This window comes from Ambystoma mexicanum, chromosome 8 (assembly GCF_040938575.1).
Source record: "Ambystoma mexicanum isolate Mex_15411 chromosome 8, UKY_AmexF1_1, whole genome shotgun sequence".
NCBI lineage: Eukaryota > Metazoa > Chordata > Amphibia > Caudata > Ambystomatidae > Ambystoma > Ambystoma mexicanum.
This window is the reverse complement of record NC_090929.1, coordinates 405,669,774-405,688,448: the sequence shown is the minus strand read 5'-3', so window position 1 is coordinate 405,688,448 and position 18,675 is coordinate 405,669,774. Positions and strand designations below refer to the sequence as shown.

Here is an 18,675-nt window from a genome sequence, read left to right as displayed (position 1 = left end):
TCAGAACCCTCAGTATACCTTGAAGTTGCTGCACCATGTTCTCCATCTGGAACCAAAGTGGATGCCCTTGCCACCTCTGCTAGAACATGAATGGCTTATTCCAGGTGCCTGATCCTTCCCTTGGCACTGTTACTCTGAAGCTACCATTCCTCTAAGAACCCACCTGCACTGCTGTGGGTTGCACTGTAGGGTCAATGTGTAACTTTATAAGTTTACCTTTCAGGCACCCTATTCCCTGTAGGAGGCTGCAGTGTTTTATAAGTAGGTCGCGGATGTCTGTGGAGTCGGAGATGTCACAGATGAATTTGATTAGTCACAATTCTTCTGCTGACTCCCAACGGAGGAGGTACTTGATGCCTGCATTTACAACGTATACAACGTATACTTTGGATATGATCACTATGTCCCCTCTGCTCAGCGTTGTTCAGAACCATCCCACAACAGGTAACAGTGTTTTGCAACCATATGCGAACAATAAGGTGTCTGTGCGTTTTAGTTCCAGCTAAAGTTTCATACGCTTAAATGTTTCAACTGGCATCACATTTACGGATGCACCGGTGTCGATCGTCATCACGATTTCCTGACCTTGTATGTCTATGAGGCACTTGGGTCTTCTCTTTTCTTTGATGTTTTGCCGCTTTGTTCTAAGGCCGAAACGAGGTGATTCTTGCCTTTCTTCCTTGCGCGTCCTGTCTCAACTGCTGCCGCTACTCTGTGGTGTTCATCCCCAGATTCATCCATATTTGAGTTGTCACCCTTCACCACCAGACTTGTGTACACTTGTTTCTTTTTCTTGGGGTGTGGTTTCGGTGGTTGAGATTGAGCTAATTGAGATTGAGCACGTTGTGGTGGTCCTGACTACCGACATACATGTGCATAGTGATTGTGGCTCCCGCATGCTGGTGGTGCCCAGGGCACGGCAGTTTCTCTTTCATTGGTGTGCACCTCCACACCTCCCACATTCGGTTGGTCCAGGTATCCTTGGTTGGCATTGTGGGGCTGAGTGGGATTCATTGTTCTCGTCTCTGGCTGCTGGGCGATTGGTCATTTGTGCCACTGTGGTTGGTGGGGAAAATTGTAGCTTCTGCTGCATGGTGCGCATCTGAGCTACTCTGGTGTGCGATAGTTCCCTCTGGCATCCATACTCCAGTATTCTTGCTAGGGAAATCCCCTTCTTGATCAGTACTATCCATCGCATTTTTTCAGAGTTCATGCCATTTAGGATTTGGCACCTGATTTCCTTATCTATGTTATTGAATTCACAGGATAACGCCAGTCGCCGGAGCCTAGTATGGTAGGCGTCAACGGTTTCCTCCTTTGTCTGGACAGAGTGCAAAAATGTAATGGGTTTAGTTGTGGCATAATATGCGCAGTGAGCGCGTCTTTAGCAGACTGGTATGCATCCGTGCCATACCAGCCAGGGAGTTGAAAATGTGCAGTGCTTCATCCCCGACATGCAGTAGTAGATGAGATCTTATTTTCCTCAGTGTCGTTATGTCCTTACAGTCCATTGCCATTTTGAATTTCTGAATCCAGATCATCCATCTGGGTCCTACCCATGAAGGGTCTGTGTAGGGATCGAACTTTCCCAGTGCTGCTGTGGCACCGCCATGATTGCGTGGTGCTGGGGCAGGCGAGGTTAGTGGTGCTGCTATCCTGGATGGGGTGCCTGGTCTGGGTGTTGAGAAACCTGTGGCCATGTTTCCTTTTATGTTTATCCCCTGGTATGGTGTGCTAGTTGGGGCCACTCCCTCTCACTTGGTAGTTAGTAGTGCGTAGTGCTGTGTGCCAGGGGTGAGTTCCAGTCTTTGGATGATGTGTGCCACCTTTACTGTGGTAATTTTAGGATTCAAACAGGTCGATACACTTGCCTGCGTATGTTCCTGCCATTGAAACGCTGCACAACACAGCGTGTTGCCAAAAATGTGCATGTCTGCCTCACAGAGAAAAACTGTTCTTGCGTGTGTGGTTCAGGTTGCGCCTCTTTGCAGTGTTGTATTCTACTGCAGGGATGTAGCTGTTGTGCGCCATAGCTGGAGGCCGCAGACCTCATTCGGCAGAGTTAATGAGACGTGTCACACGCATTGCTGTTTCAGCCCCGAATTGCCGGGTTTCTGGCTTTCGGGGTTCTTCATTCACAGGTCACATCCCACCATGCACGGCGATGTGACGCGTACATAACAGTGTTAATGAGCGGTGACATGTGTGCATGAGCAGTGATGTCAGCAAGGGAAGAATCTGGTTTACAGGCAGCACTGTGTGTGTGTATGACATGTAGCATGGTGCGTGTGTGTATGTGTGAGCTTTTTTGTGTGTGTGTGTGTGTGTGACTACGCAGTGACTTGTGTGCAGGAACAGTCAATTGTGGAGAAGCACTAATTTGTGAGCACAGGCAGTACTGTATGACACAAGAAGAAGGGCAGTCCTTGGACTCTAGTGGATAGCATTATAGCCATTTTATCTTCGCATTCAAATCTTGAGATTGCCCAAGGGCCTCGTTACGGGTTACTGGCAAACCGCCTTACCATCTCTGCTGCCCGATATCCCATTATTATGGGGATATTATAGGTGGCTGAGTGACGGTAAATTCCCATTCCCATGGAGGCCCATGGAATGGGATTGCCGGAATCACTGGCACAGATACTACTGGTGCCGGTGATTCTGGCATTTTTCTGCCAGGAGAGGGCAGAACTACCGGCAGGTCAGGCCTGCCGGTAGATCAGTGCCCCTACTGTCAGGTGTGTGCTTTGCCAGTCTGTAAAACTGGTGCTGGAATTACCGTCCATTTTTCCAGCATTTCTTACATGGGCATTTTCAAAGAGTATGATAGAAAGTAATTTATATGGTGATTTAAATGGCGATTCTAGATTTTGCTAATGTGCTTTGCTCCCAAACGTGCAACATTAGCATTATAACTACAGAATATACTGGAAGTAATCATTATGAATGAAAATGGTCAAATCTGAAAATGAGCCAGTTTTATAAAATTAGTACAATTAAATCATTTCCTTTTTTGTAATAATTTCTTTTGATCAAATTTCATATAATATTGTCTCTACAAATGTAATCTCTTCTTAGAAAAGGTTGCTCTCAGATAAAAAAAAAAACAATTCTCTGTTTCTTCTCTAAACACAAATGCGATGCTTAATTGACACACAGGGCTTTGGAGGGGGAGATAACAGAAGAGAGAGATAGGGGGTGGAAATGGAGAGGAACAAAGAGACTGAGACACCGAGTGAGAGATAGAGAGCAACATCCTCAGAGAGATAGAGACATACACAGAGGCTGAGGGAGGGAGAAAGAGAGGGGTGGCGTGAAGACGGAGAACATGGTTGTACCAGACTGCACTGATAGAGAGAACAGGGCCCACACGTCTACACTAACAGAGGGTGAGGTGAGGTGAGGGAGAGGTAGAGGATGAGATAGAGAGAACTAGAGAACATTGACACAGAGAAAGAGAGAGACCACACTGATAAAGAAAGAGCGAGCACACTGTCACACCTGAAAACATGTCTCTTGCCCACAGAGAGAGTGAGAGACAGAGATGCAGAATGAAACAGAGAGAGAGAGAGAGAGAGAGAGAGAGAGAGAGAGAGAGAGAGATAGAGAGAGAGAGAGAGAAAGAGAGAGAAAGAGAGTGCTAGACCAGTGTATGATATGGTCGGTACAGAGAGTATATTTAAATTCTGTAAGGACGTCAGTGTTTTAGGGACTGGGCATACGCTCAGCCTCAATATGGCATCACCTTACAACCTCCCCTCTTCTAAAATTCAATGAGGTGAGATTCTTCTCAGAATGTTGAAAACATTCAGTTCCACATGGTGCATACTTGCATTTTAATATCAGTGTTGATGTTTTGAAGAATGAAATGAGCAGCAAGCCTCATATGGATTATGCATTTAGTGATTCAAGAAAACAACTCTTTTATGACAAACATGTGTGTCAAGTATAAAGATAATGCTGTGGTTAGTCTTATGTTTCCAAATGCTCTTTGATTTTATGCAAAACAGCTAGGAACCTTCATTGTTGCTATTCCCTTGCCCATTCTCATTTGGGGTATTTCTAAAGTGTACAAGAACAGTGTAGCAGACTGTCCATCTTGGATTGATACCTTTCTATCAGATACAATGTATATGGTTATTCAAGGTTTGTATTAAGGTAGCAATAAATAGAAATGACCACCGTGCAATGTGAAAAAGAGACAAGTTACAACTTTAGCTCCATTAAACAATTTCCAGCTATAGTAGCTTCACGTGCTCGCTATTCTTTGCTGCAAACTGTCCTTGCTTCTTGGAAAGGGTTGTGCATAGATTAAAACCAAAAACCTGTTACTTTTGGGAGCATGATTGGTTGGTAGTGCATTTGTTGCAGTAAGCACAAACACTGATAAATAACAAATTCATTAACAAAAAATAGAAAAGAACAAATACAGTTGCGTACCCTGCACCCTTGTCCATATAAGGTCAGCCAGAAATCCGGAACCCCCCTGTCGAACCTATCCCCATCCCTTTCAGCTCCCCATATTCACAAGTTGCCATCTCAATGTGATCGCTGCATAAATGCAGAACACATGCCACCATAATCTATGCCTGCAACAAGGATAGCCTATTGCTGGATATTGCAATCTGTATAGGAGGATGGAGTGGTCGACAGTATCTAAGGCCGCTGAAAATTCCGACAGCACATGAACTCCTTTCACACCAACATTCATCATCCTCCTTACATCGTCCAACATAGTTGTTACAACTATTTATGCACCTTAACTACTGTCTGTTTATCATCTATGATCTTAGAGGATTCAATATGTTTGGTCGGTCACAGAGCAGCTGCTGATTGAATAATTTCCCCCAAAAAGTGAAGTCTGGAAATTGGCCAGAAATGTCAAGGATTTGTTGGATCAGCATTTTTTTATTATTGAATGAAGAGACAAATGTTAAAATGGTAATGGAAATGTTGGCAGAGTCGTTGATTTGTTGATTAGCTGTTTAATAGGTTTAGTGAGGGCAGGAGAAATCAATTTAGACGTCTTGGCCAGACACAGATCTTTAGGTGAACCAGACGGTTTGACCTTATCTAACAGGGAAAGTATTTCAATCGTTGATGGAGGTGTGCAATCATTCAAAATGCAAAGGTAGAGAACATCGTCCCCACAAGAATTAATATAATCGTCCTCTGGAATGTGACACTTAATCTGACACACTTGACTCCCGCTGGACGATGACAGTGGATACATATCCATGGAAGGTCACTATGCGTGCCTTGAATTGTGCACTACGTGTGCCTCCAATCCAAATAGCTCTGGTGGGTAAAAGGGAGAGGAGTCAGTGTGCCCTCTCTACAGAGCTCTCATGTAAAAGAAGTGCATGTAACGCTAAGGAGAGCCCCCTAGCAATATGGACTTTTCTCTGACCTCCATTTTGCTTCCAGCAAGATCTCTCAAAATGCAACGGTTTTTGCGCAGCTGTGACAGGGATTCCTGATGCCCTTCTGCTCCCAGCATGTATTATCCTGTCAAAGAATCTTTTGTGTCAAATTGATCAAATAAGGATGTTGGAATTACCCAGACATCTGGAAAGACTTTGTGCGAAAGAAATCACATACAATTAAGTTATTTTCATTCATATAATATAACCATTTTTAGTCTGTAAACTGTTCTAAAATTCTGTACAAATAAATCTCCACAATCGTTTTTCCGTAGTAATGAAGCTTAGCACGGTATGTTATTCACTGTTCACATCTATCCTTAAAGGCCTCAGGAGTTGTCGCAGTGACAGCAACCATTACACATTTGGCGTTACAGTAAAGACCTGGGTCAAGCCCAGCAGTGCCAGAGATAAGACTAGAATATGAAGCACTATAGGAGAGACAGAAACACAGGCAGGTAATTGATCCACCTGTATCTAACAGCAATAAACTTGAAACCTACCTTTATCACTACTTTCATTTTACATTTGGTTATTTGTATTTTTGTAGAAATTGGTCCCTGAAGACAGTCAACCGGAAATGCATTGGACATCATAAGAATGCCTATGTCCACAGAATAAACAGCTTTATTACCACGGGAAACCGATTTTGAAGATTGTGGAGATTTGTACAGTATTTTAGAACAGTTTACGAACTAAAAACTGATATCGCATATGAATGAAAATAACTTAACAATTGTGTGTGATTTTTTTGCACAAAGTCCTTCCAGATGTCTGGGCAATTCCAAACCAGACAACACCCTTCAATCACTTACTCACCCCACAGTGCAAGTGGGATATTTCTGGAGACAGGACTACTGGAAACACACCATAGAACCTCTATCATGATATATAATCTTAAATGCTGCTAAATTCCGCTGTGCCCACTCCTCCACAACAATCAAATTGATCAAATAAAGCATCACCTGAATTTGGTAGATCCAGAACAATTCTGTGTAAAGCATGTTTACACATATTTTTTCAGAAACTGCAATTCTTGGTACCGAAAAAAACCCAAGCACAATCCATGCAAATCAGTGCTGCAGTGACACTCATTACTTTTACAATGGTGAATGCCACTTCAGATGTCCACCATGCCATGAGAGTGCAATGGTAATTACCCCTGAATGATTACACATGCATGGTTATGAATGTGCAAAAGCCAAGTGAATCCTGGATTTTAGAGAGATAGATAGGAATCGTGGGCAATGATCCGAACACAGGTTTGGCTCTTTCAACAGTTCCACCATGGCCATAGGGTGGAGAGCCTTAAACTCTTAAAATGCTTCTACTGTATTATCTTCTAGTGTAACAAAAACACTGTAAGAAAAAAAGGTATAGTTCTGAATGTCTAACATTTTTCATCTATAAAGATAAAACTAAACCATCACAATTTGTTTAATTTGGATTTCTTTCCTTATGTGCTAATCTTTATCCAATAATATGTAAGAATATTTGTAATTAACAGACAATACTGTTGGTGTTAGTGAGTTTACATCATATGTATTCAACCCTACATATATTATTGTATAAGGATGACTGTGTGCTTTGTACTCGGCATGTGCACATCTGCCCCCTCAGTTCTTCCTCTTCTAAAATTCAGCATGGGGGGCTTTGGATCCCAATAGAATGGCAGATGTCCCTGACATGTTATCATTATACCTGAATACTGAGCCTCTCAGACTGAGAATAGGGATAGTTCAAGGTTGCAAACACTTTAATGTTACGATGAGAGCTGTGAATAATGAAATGAACAGCAAGTTCAATGTGCATTATGTACTTAGTGACTCAAGCATACAATCTTTTAATCACAGGCATAGTTGTCATAGCTAAAGGTCTTTAGTCATTCTTATGTTTCCTAAATGCTCCGGGATTGTTTGCAAAGCTGCCCAGAACCCCCTTTTGTGCTATTTCCCCCTTCCCCTTTCTCTCAGGGTTGTTTCAATATAATATAGGAAATAATTGATATGGTTATTCTAGGCTTTGATAATGTGTTTTGCTCACTGAGGAAAGTGAAACATTGTTATTATGACAACACCACATACTGGAAGTGATCATTAGAAGTTAATATTGGATGATTTGAAAAAGAAACCGTTTTCAGGTGATAAAATTAGCACATTTAAATAGTTGGCTTTTTCATAGTTTATTTTTCAGAAATGACACACCATTTTCTCTCTGAAAATTAATTGATTTCTTGGAAAGTGTCCCACTCAGATTTAAATCAGTAATCTGTTTCTTCTATGAACATCAAGGCAATGTTTAATTGGTAGGCATTCGGAGAGTGAGATAGGGACAAAAAGAGAGAGCTACAGAGGAAAGAAATAGACATCCACAGAATGATACAGGAACTGATAAAGGGCCTGATTTACAAACGTGTTTTTAAATGGCGATATCCCATTGAAAACACTTTGTAAATCAGGACCAGAGACAGAAAGAAAATGAGAGAGAGAGAGAGAGTGAACAGGGGGATCTTTTTCCATCAAGCTTTGTGGCATCTGTGAATTCATCTTGAGGCAAAGACTGGGACAAAAGAACAGGCGCCTTAGGGGTTCTCACAGCAGTCTTTATTAGAGGTTACAAGACACTTCTGGAAAAGCACACAGCAACAGCTTGACTTCATCCTGCTTATATGGACTTATTTGGATGACTCAACACCCTCATACAAATGACTACTTGGTCAAAGTATGCTTCTGATAGGTTCTCTTATACAGAAAAAAACTCACTTCTCTGTGATAGGGTGATGTATTATGTGCACCCGAAGCCCACATAGTATACTTGGCATTAACACTTGCTGTCTGACACATAGACTGATAGGCTATTTTAAACCGGGCTGAACACAATTACACATTCTTCACCTTTTGCCAAGAACCATTTTAATCACACCACTGTCAATCTATCATCTATTTTTCAAGGTCCTGCCAAGTTTAGTTAACCCTTATACTGTGGGGAAATTAATAGTCTTAATTAAATGGTGCCAAGTAATGCAGCTGTTCTGTTCAAATTGGTAATTTCCCTTGCCTTTATCTGACTCCATCATCAATCTTGTCTGCTTTTCCTGCCAAGTTCCATTTTTGGCTAACAATCTTAATTATCTCACTGCAAGATGCTGCCAAAGACTTTCTACTGTATCAGTATGAGTCAGGGTTTTCCACCCCTGTCCTTAATATTAGCCACCATTTTGTGCTTGCGCATCTATTCTGAAATATTTCTCAGTCTGCCACTGTGCTACCCTTCAAGGTACCATTAATTATTTAAGCATTTCTCACTTTGTATCTTTTTTTCATAATATATTTATATATATATTCATGATATATGTATGATATTTAAAGCACCCTTCACTTTCTGGGTCATTTTAACCCAAATATTGCAGCGCAATGTGCACTTTTATGTTTAATAAAGACGCCATAACCTTGATTTATTCAATAATAGAACCATTGATCTGCCTATCATGTTATCTGTACTCAGTTGATGGGGGGTTGATACCCCTATACAAGAGAGAGAGAGAGAGAGGTGCATGCACATAGGAAGAGATAGTAGAGAGTTGGAGTAAGGGACAGAGAGAGTGTGAGGTAGAGTACGAGTGAGAGAGGGAGAGAGAGAGAGGCGAGAGAGATAGACACTGAAAGAAGGAGGGGGATATGGAGAGGAACCCGGACCACACTGAAACAGTACATTGGTTGTCAGACTACAGTGACACAGTGAGAAAGAGAGAACTGTGTGCACAAGACTGGACTAAGAGAGGAAGAGGTGGAGAGAGGGTGAGAAATGAGAGAAAGAGGCAGACAGACAAACTGGATTGACAGAGCGTGAAAGAAACAGAGACAATAAGAGCATACCATAACACACTGGGCCTCATTACGACCCCGGCGCTAAACCATGGTGCTATTAGCACCATGGTCCATGCCGGGGCCCTCCATGGTGAATGGCGGAATTACCGCCCCATTCCAAGTTTGGTGGGGCGGTAATTCCCCATTCACCATGGGCCCTTCCCCATTCCCATTTTTGCCCCATAGGGCTCAATGGGAATGGGGAAGGCGCTAAGTACGGTGCCGCAAATTGCATCACCGTACTTAGCACCAAGGTCCCTTTGCGGCACCGTACTTTAACGCCTGCTAAAAGCAGGCGTTAAGGTCGGGTCCCGCAAAGGGAACTCGTAATGAGGCAATAAGGGTTTAACGGCGCCGACACCTTTTTACGGCGCCGTTAAACCCTTAACGCCAGGGTCGTAATGAGGCCCACTGACAAAGAGAGAGCACATCTGACAGCGCAGATCTTGTCCACAAAAAGAGAGAGACTGAGTGAGAGAAAGTGTGTGTGGAGACCGCTAGAAGGTGAAGTGAGACACAGAGTGGGAGAGGGAGTTAGATAACTATTCATTACACTACTTCTGTTACCTTACGGGTGCTCATGTTCACTTGAGCCGTAACGTCAATGGAAGACATAAAAGCCTTGTGTAAGTCTTTTATGCCTCCTATTGACGCAAAAGCTCATTTTCATTCATTTGTTTAGTGGCTAGGAGGGGCATAATGTGACTTGCGTTGGCGACAGCTCTAATCCTCTCCGACATACAAATGCTCCAGCATCTGCTCCGGCATGAATTTTCATGCTGGTGCAAATGCTGTTGATCCCTATGGGGGCTGCCTGCTTTATGCCCTAGCTCCCGAACAAGCGTTTCATTTCAATTGTGAGCACTGCTTTCCATGTGAGCATGGCAAGTGGCGCTCATGATGAAAGTAAATGCTTCCTGGCATGCAAGCTTTCATAATGCAAATGTGAAGTGCAAAAGGCGGTGTAAATGCTTGTATGCCACATTTTGCCCTACATTTGCACGCCGCAGTCCAAATAATGAAAATATTGCAGCGGGGACCTGGCTACGCCTGAGTGCATACGTACCAGGCCCCACCATCAAATTCACTCAGGAGCAACATGAGTTCCACTATGTTTACAAGCGCTAAATATTTGAGCATGGTCTTACAGAGTCTTACAAATTCTGTGACACTGAAGCATGTTGAATAGTCCAGTTCTGTAAAAGAAATATATATATTTTGCAGAAAAGAACAGTCAAAATGTTATCTACCATGCACATTTTCCTAACTTGTACCGGTAATTTGCATGTGCCGTCATTTGAACTGGGTTTGGGGGCAAACAGGATGGTGGGTGGAAGGAAAATATTTTTGTACAGCCTTGCTTCTGACGCAAGAAGTGTCACAACCATGCATTGTCACATCTAATATGAGGAAGGTTATTTATAGATTGTGGCAGAACCTTGTGTCTCAGAAAACAGCAGCTATGTTTGGTTTTATGCAGAGCAAATGGGTTTTGAAAATGGCACATTTCGTCAACTTATCTACACTCTGAAAACTGAAGCTGTAAACAAGACTTGGATTCTTTCTGACAAGCTTGTTTCACCCGATCCATCTCCTGTTGATTGAATTTGGGAATTCCCATGCAAGAATTGTTTGCAGCGTTTCAATCTCTATGTTCCGTACTAAGCTTTAGCAATCGCATTCTAACATATGTTCTCCATAGGAAAAAAAAAACAGCGGGCTTCATTCTGAATTTGGTGGTGTGGGAAAAAAGTGGCAGTAATTCCGTTAGTGCCATTTTTGCTGCACTGCCAAATTATATGTTTGGTGGAATTACCACTGGCTGAATTACCACTCGGTAATTGAGCCGGCCGTAATTCTGCAAAACATGTAATTTCGCAAGCTGGAGGTAAATTTGCCACTTTCCCTCCAAAAATCATTGGAATTACCACTCAGTTATTCAGCCAGTGGTACTTCCACAACAAAAATGAATTCCATAAATGGGGACTAACACCGCTCTACCACCACTTCGAATCCCGTGGTAAACCCACAGGACCAAGCAGTGATAAGGTAAGCGATTCTGGTGCTGTTTTGGGCGATTTACCACCCAAAAATATACCGTCAAATTTGGAATGAGGCACAGTGTCTTCAGTCAAATTTAGCAAATTTGGGTTCTAAAGATTCAATAGGGGACCTCCCAACTGCTGTGCAAACACATTATTTCTCCTGAAGGTATCAACATTGGGTGAAAAAGCCAAGAGTATCAAAACAGTTAGATTCCTGTGCTGGTATAAATGTTGCCCTATGGTGGGCTATTTATTGAGATGTTTTAAATTGGACGGATGACACTGTGTATGAACAATTTCGATTTGGCTTGTCTGAGAGCTTTTCTGATATTCTTTTTCATTAATTGCCTTGCCTGTCTGGTCTTTGACACCCATTCTAAGTATCACTTTTAAGTCCTTTGGATTTTCCGTTTAGAGCAGGGGCTCATACTTTGCCCATACCATTGGAACAATCTGCCATCTGACATTTTGTAAAGGGGCTATCAATGTAGTCTTTAGAAGATCTGTCAACATGATCTGTCAACATTTCTCCTTTGTTTCTCCTCTGTGCTAGATTTGAGCATTGCATTTATATATAACTGGATCGTATTAGGTTCAATTATGATGTCTTGTATTTGATTGGATTTGGATGAATTTAAATGATTTGAATTAGATTGTATTAGATGAGTTTTATTTAGGTGGGATTGGATTTGCTTGGGTTGTATTGGATTCATTTAGGTTGTGTTGAGTTTGAGTGATTTAGATATATTAGTTTGATTTATACTGTCTCGAATGCAATTACCCAGTGTTATGTTGCAGTGGACATCCCTGATTTGAGTTGGTTTCTATTTGATAGGGTTGGTTTTGATTTGATAGGGTTGGGCTGAGTTGGGTTGTTGTCTTGGGTCCTGTTATTTTTGATTCATTCTCATTGAATTAGAATTGATTGGATCTGGTTTTACAGAATCACATTGTATAAGTGTTTGTGTTGGATTAGAGCAGATGGGATAGTCAGATGAGTTGGGTTCAGGGCTTTAAGTGGGGTAAGAAATCGAGGGGGGCCCTCATTTGGGGGCGTGGCTTGTGGGATCGGCGTGGCCTAAAAAGTATGCAAATCGTAGGGTATACACACAAATATATATAATTGTTATATATTTGTGTTCGTACCTTACTATGGTTTGTGTAGTATGCAAGCCATTTTTTCTAAACATAGAAATATGCAACATATTTCTACGTTTATAAAAGATGGCTTGCAAAGTACACAAACCATAGTAAGGTATGCACACAAATATATAACATTTATATATATTTGTGTGCATACCCTACGGTTTGACTAGTTTTCAGGCCATCTTTTTTAAACATTTCGGGTTTATAAAAGATGGCTTTGAAAGTACACAATTCAAGCCATCTTTTATAAAGCTTTGACTACGAACAAAATTGTCCGTCTGCAAAGCTTTATAAAAGATGGCTTGAAATGTGTACTTTCAAAGCCATCTTTTATAAACCTCGAAATATGTCGAGGAATCCCCAGGTTCGCCGAGGGTTAAAGACGCCTCGGCGACCTGGGGAAACAAAGGGACAGTAAGTCAGTAACTGCCTCTGGTGACCTCTCGCGCGAGTTACTATGACTGACGGAAGTGGCAGCCAGTCACAGTGTCGCTGTGGCTGGCTGGCACTTCTGTCAGCTTGCCTGACTTCATTGCCGGCGCATCTCCCGTCGCGGCTGCGGCCACGACGGGATAATGCATCCTGTGATTCCCGCCAATGTTGCTGTAGGACGGGGCCCCGGCAGGGCCCCGGCTCAGTCCCACTTTTTGGAGACTGCTGGGGCCTTGCCCCGGCAGGCCCCGGCCCACTTTAAGCACTGGTTGGGTTGTATTGGATAGCAGATTGGATTTGCTTGAACTGGGTTCTGTTAGGTTGAAGTAATTTAGGGTGTACTAGGATTCATTCGGTCGGGTGTGATTTATTTCAAATCAGCTTATGGTGGATTGTGTTTTGTTGCATTGCATTATGTTTAATTAAATATAGTTGTAACTTCGTTTGATGATATTGTATTGGATTGATTTGAATGTACCTGATTAGGAGCTGATTATATAAACATTGTTTTTAGCTCGATTTATACGAACCATGTGTATCTAATTTTCCTACAACCAGGTTCACACAAACGGGCAATTTCTCAAAGCGTAGTGCCAATTAAAAATGGGCAGAGGAAGCACTTTTTATATTTCTGTTACATTGAGAAATGCGTAGGTTTCCTTATTCATAAATACTGGCACATTTCTAGGGGGCTTGTTCCTGACACTAATGTCTGTCAGGCTTCCAACAGCCACGTGGTCGCTGGGAGCGCATTTCAGTGACATGCTCCTAAAAGCCTGTCATTCTGAAAGAAGTAGATAATGAAAAAGCCTCTCCTATCCCTGCTGGGAGATGGAATTGTAAGTAAGATAGCAGTGGTCCATACCGCTGCTGTCTCACTTAAGCAAAACCACTACAAAGGGTCAGGAATTACCATTTCGTTCATTGCACGTGTCACTGCATCTGTTCAAACAAGAGCATGAGAATGTTTTTTTCTGTGCATTTTAAAGCTCCTTCTCATTTGTGAATTCGGGATGTGCTTTAAACAGTCTAGAAATGACCATTTATATGAGCATCTCATCATTTGCACCAAAATAGGTTTTGAGAATCTGGCTCAATGTATTTCTTGTTCACTTAAGAAAGTGGCTCTCATTACGTAACTTTCATTTACATATAGATAAACCTCATCTTTGGCATCTCTCATTTTCACGTGGACCAGCCTCACATGAACCAATAATTTAAAAATGCATTGCTGAAAAAGGGGCAGAAATCATAGGTACTCCTCATCAATGTGCCACCAGCAGCCAATAACCAAGGTTCATGCTTGAAGGCCAAAATATCCATGGGAGGAAGCTGAGCCAAACTGAGCGGAGATGCCCATTGGCAAGAATTCCCAATAATGAAGAGCTCTGTGTAGTTCCCTGGGGAGTAGGTCGTTACAAGGGAGAAACGCCTCCATGATATTGCGCTGCCACCACCACCATTTTGGGGTTAAGCTGGGCTAAATGAGCACTAACACTTCCCAGAGTAAAACACACCTTTTGCTGCTCTAATTCTGGGAGGTGTTCTAGGGAGTGGAAGGTGCCATCAGCACTCTCCAGCCATCAGCCAGTTTGTAAAGAAGCATTCACAAAAGGGCCATATTTGCTAAAAGTGCGTGGGCCAAAGGTCTAAGTAATCTCTTGGCTTCTGCAATTGACCTGATTCATCAAAGTGAATCTGTCCAGGCAACATACTTTCACCTTGGTCAATTCTCTTCTCAGGCCGATCGGAAAATGAGTGCAGGTGTGGATTTGCTGCGGGTCCAAGTGCCTCCCCCCTCTGTGCACTTGTTTACCCTTATCCCTCCCCTAGTGTCATTTCCCTCCGGGCTCCCCTTAGTACTTACCCAGCCCTTGGGGTCCCTCCATCCTGCATCCTCCCCCAGTCCCCCTCCCCTTACCTTCCCTTCGCCCTTTTCTCCCCTCACCCCTGCACTTTGTGTTTGCTGCACTTGCATGATCCGAATATAACAAGGTCTAGTAGGACCGTTCATTGTTGTTTAAATTGTTGTTATCCTCCTCTGCTCCCCCCTTAGTCTTGTGGCGTATGGAAACACTTCCTGCTGTATAGGCGCCATACAAATGTTCAATAAATAAATAATTCCAGGTTCACAAGGTAATGCACTTGGCTCTGCAGCAGGACTGTGCTTCTTTTCCCTGCACCGGGCTGGTCTCTGGCAGGCCAGGTGCAAGCCAAAGCAAAATTCTGTCAGTGGTCTACGAAAACCCCTTACAGCACATTAATCTGGCCAAAATATAAAGACTCACATATCCATACCCCCTCTTTTGTGCTTCTTTTACATTTCCACCTTCCGTTCAGTGACTGCAAATGCACTCACTGATCCCATGTGGGTGGTAACAGACCACTGTTCCACCCACCACCCACAAGAGGTCAGTGAGCAGATGCCTACTCAAGGTGCCTGGAAAGCGCACTTCATTTGAATATACATGGAGTGGCAGGCTGCAGATCCCTTGCCTTCACTCTGCAAGCCCCCTACCAGAATGGTGGCTTTAGGAGGTGAGACCTCTGAAGTCTCACGTCTCTGCATTTTGCAGACACTTCAGAGTTGGCATTCTGAGAACTTATATCACAGTCTGTTTATAACATATTATAAAGTACATGTCCACTAGCTGCATATAACATAACCCTAAGGACCAAGCTCCTGTATACTCTTCTCTCTGGGTAACCTCTGTTTACTGTTCATCGCATGTTCATTCATCCATTTTTCTCATCATACTAATGTGTATCTCATTGCTATAAGTCTGTACTCATGCAGCTTCGTTGCTCTTGTAGGAGTATCTACTGCCGTACCCCCCATCGCCAGAGAATGCGTGCAAGGACCCCAAGCTTGAATACTACCACAAGAAGGCCCAAATGTGCTGCAGCAAGTGCCCACCAGGTAACACCGCCACATCATCACACCACTGAGCAAACAACCGCCTCAAAGTGTCTGTCATTCTGAATTAACTGTTGTCAAACCAGTACTTTGTTTATTTCATTTTTTTAAACAAGTGTAGTCAAGTTTATATATGTGTTGGTTTCTATACAGTACAAACCTAGATGTGAAGCTACAAAGCACTGTGCCACAAGGGGATGCAGGCCTAGAGTACAGTAATATGGATACACTTAGAAGGATAGACAAATAAGGGGATGCTTTGGTGGGCTTGGAGTGGGGAATGCACTGGGTCTCATTGATGTCTCATTGATAACCACATTATCATTAATTCTAAATGTAACTAGGGGTTTGCAACCTTTGTCTATCCAGTTGTTTCACACTACAGTTCTCATGAGCCTTAGCTAGCAAAGTCAGTGGAGAGAGGTCATGGGATTTGTAGTCCAAAATGCTATTAGCATAATTGTTTGTTTTTATTTGATCGAATTATACATTTGCCAGAATTTGGCCAGTACCATTCGATCGAATAAAAACAAACATTAGGTTAATATATACCGAACATGTGGAGCGGGGGTTGGGAGGGTGTCCCCCGCTCCCCATGATCGGTATGTATTACCCTTGGGGGGTGGCCGGGGTGTCCTCGCTTCCTCAATATTGGAGGCAGGGAACCGAAAAGAAAAATAAAGCAACCCTGCGGCATCGGATCTGACCCGCGTTGGAGGGACGGATCTGACACCCCAGAGCTGAAGTGGACCAAGCGGCGAGCAAACGGGTAAGTAGGGAAGGGAGGTGGGGGGTGTGGAACGAATTATTTCATTTGTAATTCCGCTAAGCCGTGCCGTACATCATATGGTCAAATATGCTATGCGGTCAGCTTTGCCCCAAGCAAATATGTTTCGGTACAACATACCTAAACCGTACAAAACATCTGGAAAGCCGACGGTTGAAGGTTGAAGACCCTTGACTATATGAATGATTACTTCACTATTTGTATAGAGAATGGAGCATTGCAATCTCATGGATTGCATGGAGAGTGTTCGGGTTATGTGCGTGAAATCAAGAAATCCTGCTTGGTTTCTGTAATGGTACACAGAAGGAATTGTTCCTTGGGTTCTGCACAGGGTTGTTGAGGAGGAAGGTTGGAATGAATTGCTCTTTTTGATTCAATCTTTTTTTTTTTAAATGGTAGAACATCTTACACCATGAGGACGGACATGTAAAATGAGTATGGCGGCATTAGAGGTCTGAGTCCACCTTTTGGAGAAATTAATTTGCTTCACCACTTGCGACCAACCACCACCCTCCAGCAACAGAAGTACAATCCTACACAAGCACAACTGTCTAGATCTTCCTTGAGTGGCAACCCTTAAAAGAGATGCAGCAAATGCATCCTGGGTGCGCAGGTAAAGGGTTTGTTATGTATACTCACATAGTTCAGAAAGCTGTACCAAATGTCCAATAAAGTATTAAATGCGATCCTGCAATATTAAAGGGTTAGTTCGGTCAGAAATGTTATTGGCCTGATGCATTTGGCATGTATTTCTGCACATACATCAATCGTTCTTAGAAGAAATTCCAATGCAACTTACCTGAGCTTTTCACACTTTAACACATGCGAAAACGATGGGTCATGTACTGCCATATTGTCCTAATGTTATCCATCGCCTTAAATTCAAGTGCGCTCACAACACTTATTCAGATCACATGCCCCTAATGCTGACATCACTAGATGCTAATGCTCCATTTCACAACACCAATGCACATCTAATGTCAACGTCCTCTGTGCAAAATCTATTGACGTGTCTCCATGGAAATGACAAGGCGCCTCATTCCTCGACAAGTGTAAACAAACGCTTTCTGATCACACAACGTTGGAATTTCTTTTTCTTTTGTGTCAGTGTATTTCATTTCGAGCTTCCCAGACCTGTTTCTGCTCTGTTCAACTATCTGCCAAGTATGACACACTGAGAACAGGTAACTCAGAAGTCGCTTTTCATTTCCTATATTACAGACAAATGTCTTTACCAAACCATATTTAAACATGTGTCCTTGTGAACTTTTAAAGTTTGAGCCTATTGATCTTGTCTTTTCACAATGGGCCTCATTACGACCCAGGCGGTAAGTTACCGCCTGGGCCGTGACTTTACCACCATGGCGTAAACTATGTTTACGCCATGGTGGTTGGCGGACTTACCGCCCCATTCCGAGGTCGGCGGGGCGGTAAGTCCCCAATCCCCATTTACCCTTCCCCATTCCCATTTTTGCCCCATAGGGCATAATGGGAGTGGGGAAGGCGTTAATTACGCCACCGTAAATTACGGTGGCGTAATTAACTCCATGGTCCCTTAGCGCCATGGATTTTAACACCTGCTAAAAGCAGGTGTTAAAAGCACCATGGCGCTAGGGGACCTCTTAATTGGCGGTAAGGGGTCGGCGCAGCTAACGCTGGCGTTAACCCCTTACCGCCAGGGTCGTAATGAGGCCCAATGTGTTTTTGTAACATGGCTCTTTCTTCGCTCGTCTTTCTTTAACATTCAGGGCCTGATTAATGGAAGTGTTTTATAATGGCGCAATCCCATCGGAAAAAGTTCCATGAATCAGGCCCTCAATGTTAATTGGAAATCTCTTTTCTTTACTGTATACAAACAAACACGTTTTTATTTACCACACTGTTGATTCTGTGCTTCTTCACTATTCAGGAACTATGGTAACAATTCAGCCGTACATGCACGACCCTGAATATTCAGAAGAGAAAATCCTTGAAAGAGAAAAACGTCGAAACGATGTGGAATCCGATGAAAGACATGAGGATCAATCGCCAGAGCCTAAACCCAGTCGCATGGAACATG

At 42.9% G+C, this 18,675-nt stretch overlaps 1 protein-coding gene across 1 annotated transcript in view; it reads left to right on the top strand.

Annotated features, from left to right (window-relative positions):
• Positions 1 to 18,675, top strand: part of LOC138471996 (tumor necrosis factor receptor superfamily member 1B-like) — a 340,373-nt gene that overhangs the window by 26,204 nt on the left and 295,494 nt on the right. The window contains exon 2 of the mRNA XM_069609902.1: positions 15,727 to 15,832. Coding sequence (XP_069466003.1) covers positions 15,727 to 15,832 — 106 coding nt within the window. The remainder of the gene's footprint in view (positions 1 to 15,726; positions 15,833 to 18,675) is intronic.